Source organism: Salvia splendens, chromosome 4 (assembly GCF_004379255.2).
Source record: "Salvia splendens isolate huo1 chromosome 4, SspV2, whole genome shotgun sequence".
Lineage (NCBI taxonomy): Eukaryota > Viridiplantae > Streptophyta > Magnoliopsida > Lamiales > Lamiaceae > Salvia > Salvia splendens.
In genome coordinates, this window is record NC_056035.1 from 29,241,346 (window position 1) to 29,253,473 (window position 12,128).

Below are 12,128 nucleotides of genomic sequence, written 5' to 3' on the forward strand. Positions count from 1 at the left end.
CTCCTACTCACAATCTTACCAATCTTTTCATTAGAAAATTGGCATGTCTTAAACTGTATCACATGGAGTATAAAATTAACTCTCTATAATTTATGAGCCCATCATAATTACTTCCTATTAGCCAAAAAAATGAATTCTTCAGATTCGTGTAGGAGTAAGAAAATTAGTAATGGTAATCAACATATTTAAACTATCTGCATATTCCCAATACGAAAAAAGAATGTATAAATATAACTAAATTCATTTGTAATCTTTACTAGTACATAGTAGTAATTCTTTTTACTGATTTACTGAGAATACATTATTCAATCACTTCTAATTAATCTCATGACTTATAAAATTAACTAATTAAATCACAATATTTGTACATTTCTCAGTTGTCCTGTATAATTGAAATTTTAATGAAATTTGTTGTGACTCTTATACTTTTCGTTGTTATATGTTCACCAATTAATCAATAACCATCTAAAATCGACCATCTAGAACAATGGTAAATTTCTCCAGAAGTTACCAAAAAGTATGACTTAAATGATAAATTTCATCAAATTTTAATTGTGTGGAACAATTGAAAAGTGTGCAAAAGTTATGATTTAATTAGCTACTTTTTTTTAAGTTATGAGAGTCAACCTAAAATTATGATATAAATGGCAAATTTCCCCAAACTATATATTTGAATTTAGACATCTAGAATATTTATATAAATGAACACTCCATTTACTTGGATATAAATTTCAATGAAAATAGTAGTTGGCCAACTTGTCTATCAAATTTCCTAGGTCAAAGGTGGAAAAAAAGAACTCTATATAATTGCCAACCTCTGCCAAAATTTCCACAACAAACACAAACTAAAACACACAAAATCTTGCTATTCCAAAGCAAAATCCCAAACCAAAAAAATGGGAAAAGACAAGAAACAAGGTCCCAACTTGGTGAAGCTAGCCTACCACTACATGATCTCATACACTATGTACCTCCTCCTCTTCCCCTTACTCCAAATCCTCTCAACCCTACTACACAAACACAACCACCACCTCAAATCCAGCTACCTCCTCTCCCCGGCGGCGTGCTTGGCCCTAGCGGCCCTCCTCACCTCCCTCTACTTCACCACGCGGCCGAGGAGAGTCTACCTGGTCGACTTCGCGTGCTACAAGCCCAGGGAGGAGGCGATGTGCACCAAAGAGATGTTCATGGACCGGTCGAGACGAGCAAAGTGCTTCACCGAGGAGAATCTCGAGTTCCAGAGGAAGATCCTAGAGAGGTCGGGGCTCGGGGAGAAGACCTACTTCCCTGAAGCCCTGCTGAGGGTCCCGGCCGAGCCGTGCATGGCGGAGGCGAGGAAGGAGGCGGAGATGGTTATGTTTGGGGCGATTGATGAGGTCTTGGAGAAGAGCGGTGTGAGGGTGAAGGATATTGGGATACTTGTTGTGAATTGTAGTTTGTTTAATCCGACGCCGTCGTTGTCGGCCATGGTTGTGAATCGGTACAAGATGAGGGGGAATGTGTTGAGCTATAACCTTGGTGGGATGGGATGTAGTGCTGGATTGATCTCCATTGATCTTGCCAAACAACTTCTTCAGGTATGTATAAGCCCTAGCTAGCTTATATCTATATTATATGAATAATCCTAATGCATAACTAAATAAATAATCGTTTTAGTTCATTGTCATTTTAACATCATTTACATTTATAAGATCCTATTTCTCTTTTATGAACTAAAACGTTCTAAAAACGACTTGCATGTTGACTAAAATGTCCTTATGTGGGATTTAGTTATGCTTGTATCATGCCCCATATATATCCAATCGGAAAAGTGTTTTGCCATTTTGGGACGTCTAGCAATAAAAGACACATTTATATTTTTCCATTTTTGGCAAGGAGACCCTTTTACGCTTTATTAACTTATTACGTTTACATTCTATTAATATATAAAATAAAATCTACATTCCAATAATTTATTTATTAATTTGTTATTAAGTCAAATAATTTCTTGAAAGTATGTGTTGAGCCAAAACATCCCATTTATTCACATACTCTCTTCGTCCATCAATAATTGTCCTGTTTTGTCACTTTTGTCCTTCCACCAATAAATGTCTCATTTGCTTTTTCATTATTTTTTGTAATGGACCCCACATTCTATTAAATTTATCTCACTCACATTTTACTATAAACTCTTTCCAATAAAAACGAAACTTTTTCCTTTCTGAGTTGTCCAATTTAAAAATGAAACGTTTTCTAAAATAAAAATATCGTCATCTCTACTTTTTCCCTCTCTCATTAACTTAGCACAAAACAATTACCCTACCTAAAATCCCGTGCTGAAAACTGAAAAGTATGTTTCATATATAACCGGGACAGAGAGAATATATAAAAGTAGGACTCATTTTTCACTAACCATTTCCATCCACTTTAAACTAAATCTCTTAAAACACGTGTCCGGCCAAACAGGTGCACCCAAACTCATACGCCCTGGTAGTGAGCACGGAGAACATCACCCAAAACTGGTACTTCGGCAACAACCGCTCCATGCTCCTCTCCAACTGCATCTTCCGCATGGGCGGCGCCGCCGTCCTCCTCTCCAACCGCCCCTCCGACCGGCGCCGCGCCAAGTACCAGCTCCTCCACACTGTCCGCACCCACACTGGCTCGGACGACCGCAGCCACGCCTGCGTCTTCCAGCAGGAGGACGACGCCAAGCGCCTCGGCGTCGCACTCTCCAAGGACCTCATGGCCGTGGCGGCCTCCGCCCTCAGGACCAACATCACCGCCCTGGGCCCGCTCGTCCTCCCCGTCTCCGAGCAGCTCCTCTTCGTCCTCAGTTTGCTCGCCAGGAAGGTATTCAAGATCCAAATCAAGCCGTACGTGCCGGACTTCAAGACGGCGTTCGAGCACTTCTGCATCCACGCGGGCGGGCGGGCGGTGCTCGATGAGATGGAGAGGAGCCTCGGGTTGACAGAGTGGGAAATGGAGCCTTCTAGAATGACGCTGTATAGGTTCGGGAACACTTCGAGCAGCTCGCTGTGGTATGAGCTGGCGTATGCCGAGGCTAAGGGTCGGGTGCGGAAGGGGGACCGGACGTGGCAGATTGCGTTCGGGTCGGGCTTCAAGTGCAACAGCGCTGTGTGGAGGGCGATGAGGGACGTTGATCCGGCCGAGGAGAAGAATCCTTGGATGGATGAGATTGCTGATTTTCCGGTCAAGCTACCCTTCTAGAGTTGGTTGCTCTGATCGTTTGTATAGTAGCCATCACATTTCATGTCAATAGTATTTTTTTTGAAATAAATCCTTAGCATTAGTACATTTTTTAGGGGGATATATGTGGGATTTGTTGAGAGGATGTATTTAATTGGAAGGATTTGAAATTTGTTTTGGAAGTCTCTTAATTTGCCTGGTCTAATCCCACCAATGTAATTTTATACTCCCTCCGTATTTAAAAAATAGAAATATTTGAAACGACACGAGTTTTAATGCAAAATTAATAAAGTAAGAGAGAGTAAAAGAAAAATGAGTAAAGTAAGAGAGATGAAAGATAAAAAATAGTGAAAGTAGAGTTAGTGGATTGTGGGGTCCATGTCCTAAAATAGAAAAATTCTAAAGTTTTTATTTTTAAGTAACGGTCCAAAATGGAAATAGTTGCTATTTTAAAAAACGGAGGGAGTACTACACTATTTGTCCACAATTTAAAGATTTGTGTTGACATTTTAAATAAAGTGGATGAAAAAAAAAGTTAAACTACGTGAGTCTCACTTTTATGTAATGCAGTGTTTGATCCATATATCAAAAATGAAAAATAATAGATTCTTAAATTTTGGACGTTCTGAAATGACAAAATGATTCATTATTTCATAGATAGACAGAAACATATAACATTAAACGAACATGTTTTTGGGTGGAAAATGTAGCATAGTATTTGATAAGAAAAACAATTTTTCTATGGTTTTCGTACCAATGAGTTCAAAGAAGGTGTTTCTTTGATTCATGCCTATAGAAGAAAATGTGACTCTTGTTGGTGAAATCATTCATCAATCTCAAGTATGGCATTTGACATTTAAGTTATGGGCATCTCAATCGGAACAAATTGCAATTTTTGAAGAAAAAGAATATGGTGACTGGCATTTCCTGAGATTGAATAAAAAACTTAATTGTGGAAGAGGATGGGATGTATCTTTGAAAAATTGCATCGATATTCATTCTCGAACACTTCTTGAAGAGCAATTGCACCTCTCAAGGATTGAAGGGTAGAATAGCAAAAATTGTGACTGAATATAGTATTTATGAAACTTTTTTGACCAAAAATGTGATTTTCTAAACACTGGGTACTAAAAATGTGCAAACTCCATTTTCTGAGTACTAGTTTTGTAGTTCACTCAAAATATAATCCCTTTGTTCCATTAAAAATGAAACATTTTCCTCTTTGAGTTGTCCAATTAAAAATGAAATGCTTCTAGAAGAATGGAGACTGTTCGTGTCATTCTTGCGCTTACAGCACAACTTGAGCTTCAAGTATTTCAGCTAGAGGTCAATTCGACTTTTCTAAACGAAAATCTAGAGGAAGAGGTATTTATTGAACAACCTCAAGTTTTTGTGTTTAAGAAGAAGAAGCTAAGTGGTACAAGATGAAAAAAGCTCAATATGGGCTTAAACAAGCTCCAAGAGCTTGGAATAGCAAAATTAATAAATATTTTCTCAAAGATGGTTTTCTAAAAGTCTTACTGAGCCTTGTTTAGATGTGAAAAAGAAAGTCATGAAATAATGATTATTTGCATCTATATAGATTATCTTATCTACATGGGTACTTAAAATATAAAACTTACAAAATGTCAGATTAGAATTTCAATAATCATGAAAAAATAGGGTATACAATAATACATACATGTTTCCAGTAGCCTCAAAATACAACAGTCTTGTTTTTTATGTAAGGCAACACGCGCAGTTCACAATAGTACTTTATTGCTTTTGCAAGGCATTGCTTCTCCAAGTTCTCAGATTTATGCACAAAGCTTCGCAAATTGTCCCTATGAGAAACTCTGTCCACCTGACAATATTAGCACCAATTTCTAAAAAAACTTTGGCTGATGTACTTTCAGCTCAGTAATTCTTGGAACAATGATTTAAACTTTATTAGTACATGAAACTGAATGAAAACAAGCAAGAGTGGGGTTACCATTTGCTCAATGATGGGACCTTCATCAAGTTCTTCGGTCACAAAATGAGATGTTGCGCCAATCAGTTTAACACCAGCATCAAATGCCTGTGAATGTAGTTCAACATATTAATCAAATGACCGCAGACATAAGAGTAGGAGCATCCTGTGAGGATAAATGAAAAAAGTAACCTGTTTAGATGGATTCCCACCCTTGAAAGAGGGTAATAAACCGTGATGAATATTAATGATGTCCCTCCCATAGCTCTTTAAGAAATTTCCTGAGAGTATCTGCAACAATATGTTAAGTGCAGGGATCGATCAACACTCAAACACACAGACCAACAGTCTGAAGAAATAAACGGAGTATTATTCTCCACAAATTACCCTCTCAAACATCAAGGAGCATTTATAAGGAAAGACTCCTATTTTAGCAAATACTAAAACTACTATGAAATACTTAAAAATTAACATGAACTAAAGAACTAAGATAAACACAATCACTAAGACTCCTAAGTCTCTAAGAGATAAATTTTTCATTAACAAACTACTAACTAGACTCCATGAACTAGACTTCTGCATAAACCAATAACTATTAAAATAGTAACAAATAGATAATGCAGAGGATGGAAGTCTTCCATCAATAACTGGGCAGTCGAAACAGCCTTGTCCTCAAACTTATCATTTTAAAAACCACTGCTACCGCTTCTACTACTATTGCTGATGTCTTCACTAAACTGTTGAGGGAAAACATTTATCAGAGCTTTGTACCTAGGTGAACATGATTGATATATATGCTCCAACTAAAGGGGGAGTGTTATAGAATATAAGTATCTCATTTTGGTTATGACCTAGTCTCGCTTAGTCTCTTGTACTATATATATGTGTGCTTTGTGAAGTAATGAAATATATTTACTACATTTCTCTACTATGCCCATTTACTTTTCCACATATATCAACGTGTTATTGTTCTACAGATTATTATTTAATTTTCTGCCTTAACCAGAGCACAGATACTGCATATTGCATCTACATTTCATATAGGGCAGTCTGCTTACCTGCATGTATCTAGCAAGTACTAGAAAGTCTGTATCTTTAACCACATTCAAGATATCGCCTTCATTTTTGTCATCTATAGTTGTGTTGAGATAATGGTAAGGGACTTCATGCCTTTCAAGAAATCTCATTACATGTGAGTTTGCACATCTGTCATGATTGCTGTCAAACAAGAATTTCATATCTTAAAATCTAAATAGCTATTAAATTGACAAAACTCAAAGATCCAAGTTTACCTTATCACAGCTATAATATCAACAGGAAGTTTAGAGTCCTGCCACGCATGCAGCAAATCAACTAGGCAATGGTCCTGATATTAGAAAACAAGAAAACAATATATTTCAGATCGTATGAAAACAATTTTAATTTTTGCATTAGTCAAGTTAGCTATCACATATTTCCGTATTGGTTAGCTGACACACCTGCTTCGAAGCAAGGACTGCAATCTTATATTTTGGATCTAGGTTGGGCACCCGAACAACAGACCTCATTGCATTGAACATCTTCCCAAGCTTCGAGAAATCGTCATCCATTTGATCACGTGGCCATTTGGCAGGATCAAAGACAAACTCACTGAAATTGTAGCAAGGGTTTGACATATGAACACAGTCCATGCATCTGAATAACATATAACTACTAACTTCACATAAGCACATCCTGCCATTCATTTTGGTATTTCTTGTATGTGAAACAAGGGAAGTTAACACTCATGAATCATGATGATATGACTTATGCTCAACAATTAAGTAACTTACACATAGTAAGTACCATGCCAAACTAAAAATTCCATGTTGTGCCAAGTAAAAAAATGTGCCTTAATGAGGTGTTTTGTTTCTAGGTTCATCATGTAAGGAATTCTAGTACCTCTTGTACTAGCTTTTTATAATATTTTTCTCACTTTTCAAAATAAAATAAAATGTACCCTGGTATATTAAATGTGGTACAGTAACAAAAATAATTGCACTCAAAGAAAGTTTTAAAAGCCTAACACATTAAAAAATCAAATTAAGCTTTTCGTGCAACTACGAGAAGGGAAAAGTATCAAGTCAAAGTTAAGTAAACCACTATAACCACAAAGACCTCTATTTGTTACTCTAATATTCTGTAATGCAAAAGCTCATGTGAATGTTAGTTTAAAGATTCAAAATCAATAAGAACCTAGTCATATATATATATATAGGGGTGCGTTAAAATAATAACCATATTTATGGTGATAACCTAATAACAGATCATTTTATGGGTCAAAAATATTATTTTCTGAACAAGAGTGATGTGTTTTGTGAACAAGAGTGAAGTAAAATCAGAATAAGAGTGATGTGTTTTGTGAACAAGTGATGTGTTTTGTGAACAAGAGTGAAGTGTTTTCTGAACAAGAGTGATGTGTCTTTGATTTTTTGCTATATTGATTTTTTTTCTCATATCCATGAAGCTGCTGCAGCCGAAATAAGGTCTAAGATGCGAGATTGAAACACGATTGCAAAGGACACAGCAGAGGACACGACAAAACATGATTTGTAATTGAAACTATCATTTTATCATTTCAAACTATCATTTTATCCACTGAAACTATCATTTGAAACTATCATTTTACGCAAAAGTATCATTTTATCATTTGAAACTATCATTTTATCATTTAAAACTATCATTTTATCCCCTGAAAGCATCATTTTATTAAGTGCAACTATCATTTTACCTTCTGAAACTATCATTTTATCCCCTGAAACTATCATTTTATCAAGTGCAACTATCATTTTACCTTCTGAAACTATCATTTTATATGATACATTTTATTTTACTCACTCGTATACACATACACTCTCTATCTCTACACATACATTCATATACGGTGGCGACATGGCGGCTGAAGAGGTGGAGGCGGCGGTGACTCCAAGTCCAACCATACTTGCACTCCAACATATATGCCTTTTCAGGCGATGCTCTTATCAGTATATATATATTGCACTCCAAGTCCAACCATACTTGAATTCACTAAAAATCTACCATTAACCAAACTTTTCTCTCTCTCTCTCTCTTTCCCTCTCACACACACAAATCAAGGCTGTACTAAACCTTTTGAAGGTGCAGTAAACACTATATATGGAGGCCGATTTAAAGCCAACAACAAAGGTTGCTGAAGAAAGCACTCTTGATTGGAGAGGAAGGCCTTCCAACCCCCTCAAGCATGGTGGCATCAGAGCTGCTGCCTTTGTTCTTGGTATTACTATATGTATATAAAACTATAAAAGAGAATTAAATTATACTAATATTATTGTGATGCTGATATATTATGCAGGGCTTCAAGGATTTGAGATAATGGCAATAGCTGCAGTTGGGAATAATCTGATAACATGTCATAAATGAGATGCACTTTTCCCTCTCCAAATATGCAAACACAGTCACTAACTTTATTGGAACTATCTTCCTCCTCTCTCTCCTCGGTGGCTACCTTTCCGACTCTTTCCTCGGCTGCATACATTAATATACGGTGGCGACATGGCGGCTGAAGAGGCGGAGGCGGCGGTGGCGCTGATGGACTCGGACGGAAACGGGTTGTTGGGTTTGGAGGATTTCGTGAAGATAGTGGAGGGAGCGGGAGAGGAAGAGAGGCAGAGCGATTTGATAGGTCAAATTTTGATATATCCAAAATGACAATTTTGCCCTTATATAACCGAAATATGATAGTTTTATGTGATAAAATGATAGTTTTGTTAGATTAAATCTAGACCACATATTTTAAAAATGTGTGGTGGAGATTTAGTTATAGGGTTATACATAAATTGGGGTTATCATTATAATGCACCCCTATATATATATATATATATATATATATATATATATATATATATATCCAAATTCAAAAGTAACCAAATGAATGAAATGAAAAATGGCAGTGCTAGAGATGTACGTGATAGAAAGCCTGTGAAAAGGGGAGAGACCTTCTGCAATAAAAGACATTCTCCTTTTCAGGCACAAAAACATCAGCATTAAGAATGTTGCCACCTTTTGAGGCTATGCATTCTGATAATTTGGCGACAATTCCCACTTCATCCTGATAGTACAGAAAAAATGAAGTCTCATTCAGACATTCACATTAAATAGCATTATACATACACAATATCTCCCCTCTTCGTTTCATCCTTGTCATGTGTCCGAAAAAAGAATTTGAAATAAAAACACATTGAAGCTCCTATAACCATGTAAATACCAATATCTGCATAAGCATAAGGTCTCATCTCACATCCCATTTCATTCTCAGTTTCTCACTACTATGTAAATGATTCTATCAAAATGTAGCTAATATCTAATTGCCTAGTCTAAGCTCCCAACTTCCTATAATATGAGATGTGCAAGGTATGGTATTTAGATTCAACGTGTTTTTGGCTCTACTCAGCAAGTAGTCGGATTAAGGAATTAACCATTTTTTACTTGGAAATTGTAAAACCCTGGCTCTGCAGTGAGAACAACATACCAATATATCAATCAGATGCATCTTATTTCACAGTGCATAAATAAATATATACGCACATGAAAAGCACAATTTGTGCCAAAATATCATGGTTACTTAACACTTTTTTGTTAGAATTAGCTAGGTTATTCAACAATTCGGAGAAGCTCGGATAGCTGGTATTCAATAATCAAAATCCCTATCTCTCAATTCTTATCGAATAACAAAATTTATAGGAAAATAGTCTACAACATGTGCACATAGACATAAAAATAAAGAAATTGTGAGCTTACTGGGCAGTGGAAGACATGAATGCCATGGAGAAGAGCAGAGGGTGCAGTGAGCCTATCCGAAGGCAATTTTGGATGTGTAAACGACCTTTTTGCAAATTTGTTAAGTTGTGGGGAATATCTAATGCTGGCTCTTCGGAGGAGATCCATCTGAGTGACAAATCCACCAAAATTTGAGCCTTTTAAACACCCGAGTTTAGCTCCAGATTCATTGGTTTTTCATCTGACAATGTGATAGGTTGGTGAATGTGTAAGATGATCAAATTTTGGGATTTGGAATTTGCACTTCCAAATAAAGTTAATAATCCTCTTCATCTATAAAAAATAGATCATAGGTACATTCTCTCTCCGTTTGTTCTATCACTCGGGAAAGTGATATTGGTTTTACCACATTCAGTCTAGCCTACTCCTTAGGCACTCTATATTTTCAAGCATAGCTTAAAGTCTCATACTTCAACGTACATTCAATCATTACTTAAACGTTATTCATGCTCCATATGGCTTCTACGTTTGCAACAAAGTTAAAAATTTCACATTTCACTTTCATAGTGATTCCATACGATACCTGGTACTACCCGTGTATCAACAATTTCATACGATGCCTCATACTTCATCGATCATAAATTATCACCACATAAAACGTAACTAATAAATCGCGTAATTAAACATGTTTATCCATATAAACCATTTGCCGTTACATAGCATAACATCCATCGTATATTAACATATATAAAGAGTAACACACAGTCAATGCATCATCCATAAAATCACATTTCAAACCTCATGCAGTTCATGTCCATCTATATCACAATCACATAGTTACAACTACACACGCGTCATCCTTTGCTTTTGACAGTTTCATAATCATATAATTTCAACAACATATGCATAAAAATTTCTGCCGTTCAAGTAATCAACATGTATGTTCTTCAAGTTAAATTCGCAGTTCGAACATGTAATAACAACTCCACCTCAAGAAATACAATTCAGATTAATACTTCAATATCCATCACAATCAACACCATCATGCTTCATGGTTAAGTAAAAGTAATCCCAAACTAAAACAATTTCCAAAAATTTACACGTACTGCCTCACATTCCACTTTTAAACAAAACAATCCCAACTAAAATATTAAAGAATAATTAAACAAGAAAGCAAAGAATACTCCCATTCCACATCTGCGTATACTCCCTCATCTTTCTTACCCAATTTGCAGTTACTGTTTTTAAGAAGGAAATCCCAAAACCATCACTCTTTCTCTCGATTTCTCTTCCACTCTCCACAAATTGAACACCAATTAGGAAATTCAAGAAATCAAAAACAGCGCATACTCTCATCTCTCTCAAACGAAATCGAACGAAACAGGATCCAATTGAGAGAAACCCTTTTCTCCCGCCGTTGCCCCAACGAGTAGCTGCGATAGATAAGTTATAACTTTTCGATCTTTAAAAGTTTGTTCTTTAATTTCAGATTTTCGTTAGGGTTGTTTGGTCTAGCAATGTGCTATGCGAAGTAAGAATGGAATTTGGAGGTTGGGTTTTGAGATGTGTATACCTTCAAACGGCGGATTGTAAATGAAAAGGCGAACAGAGACAGAGGGGGGGGGGGATTATGCGTACGAAAATACCTTGGATTGAGAGTAGGAATTAGAATGTGGATTAGAACTCTTGTTCCGCCGAAGCAAGCCTGTGCCGACTTCCTTCTCAATTGGTAGCGTTTGAGAGTTTTCAATTGTGGAGTGTGTGTTGTATGCGAGCAGATTAGGGTATAAAACCGTTTTCTGGAATGGGTAATTTTTGGAAAATAAAGGTGAAAACTTGCAGATCATGGGAGTACGAGTACCGCTTGAAAGAGAGGACCAAGATTGATTCTGGCGTTGGAAGACATTTTTGGACTTAAAATTAATTTTTGGCACAACACCCTTTGTATTTTTTTTAAATAAATTGCATAGGAATTGGTGGTAAATTATCTTTTAAATTTTTAGATCCTAGACATTTCAACTTGAATCACATTAAATTAACTTTTAAATATTTTAATAAGTTATCATTTTTTTCGACTTAAAATTAATTTTTCCATTAAATTTTAAGATTTAATCAAATTAAACTTTTAAATATAACTACTAACTCCCTAATTATATTTAAATATTTTAATAAGTTATCATTAAAATATAAATCAAATAATAATTTCTCATTTTCT

At 36.0% G+C, this 12,128-nt stretch overlaps 2 protein-coding genes across 4 annotated transcripts; one reads left to right on the forward strand and one right to left on the reverse strand.

Moving 5' to 3' along the window:
- Positions 1-851: 851 nt before the first annotated feature.
- LOC121797658 (3-ketoacyl-CoA synthase 2-like) lies at positions 852-3,357 on the forward strand. The gene is made up of 2 exons (XM_042196300.1): positions 852-1,577; positions 2,446-3,357. Exons 1-2 carry the CDS (start codon positions 897-899, stop codon positions 3,208-3,210), a joined length of 1,446 nt encoding a protein of 481 aa, XP_042052234.1. The 5' UTR covers positions 852-896; the 3' UTR covers positions 3,211-3,357.
- A 1,450-nt stretch (positions 3,358-4,807) lies between these two features.
- On the reverse strand, positions 4,808-11,827 carry LOC121799346 (formyltetrahydrofolate deformylase 1, mitochondrial-like). 3 transcript variants are annotated; one of them, XM_042198681.1, is made up of 9 exons: positions 11,560-11,827; positions 9,935-10,154; positions 9,133-9,245; positions 6,619-6,769; positions 6,433-6,506; positions 6,199-6,358; positions 5,333-5,431; positions 5,162-5,248; positions 4,808-5,032 (listed from the first exon to the last, which is right to left on the reverse strand). In XM_042198681.1, the coding sequence occupies exons 2-9, from the start codon at positions 10,079-10,081 to the stop codon at positions 4,886-4,888; spliced, it is 978 nt and encodes a 325-aa protein (XP_042054615.1). In that variant the 5' UTR covers positions 10,082-10,154; positions 11,560-11,827; the 3' UTR covers positions 4,808-4,885. The 3 variants fall into 3 exon arrangements, with proteins under 3 accessions (XP_042054615.1, XP_042054616.1, XP_042054617.1); XM_042198682.1 differs by having other exon boundaries at positions 4,808-5,024; positions 11,560-11,826; XM_042198683.1 differs by lacking the exons at positions 9,935-10,154; positions 11,560-11,827 and having other exon boundaries at positions 9,102-9,237.
- Positions 11,828-12,128: the final 301 nt, after the last annotated feature.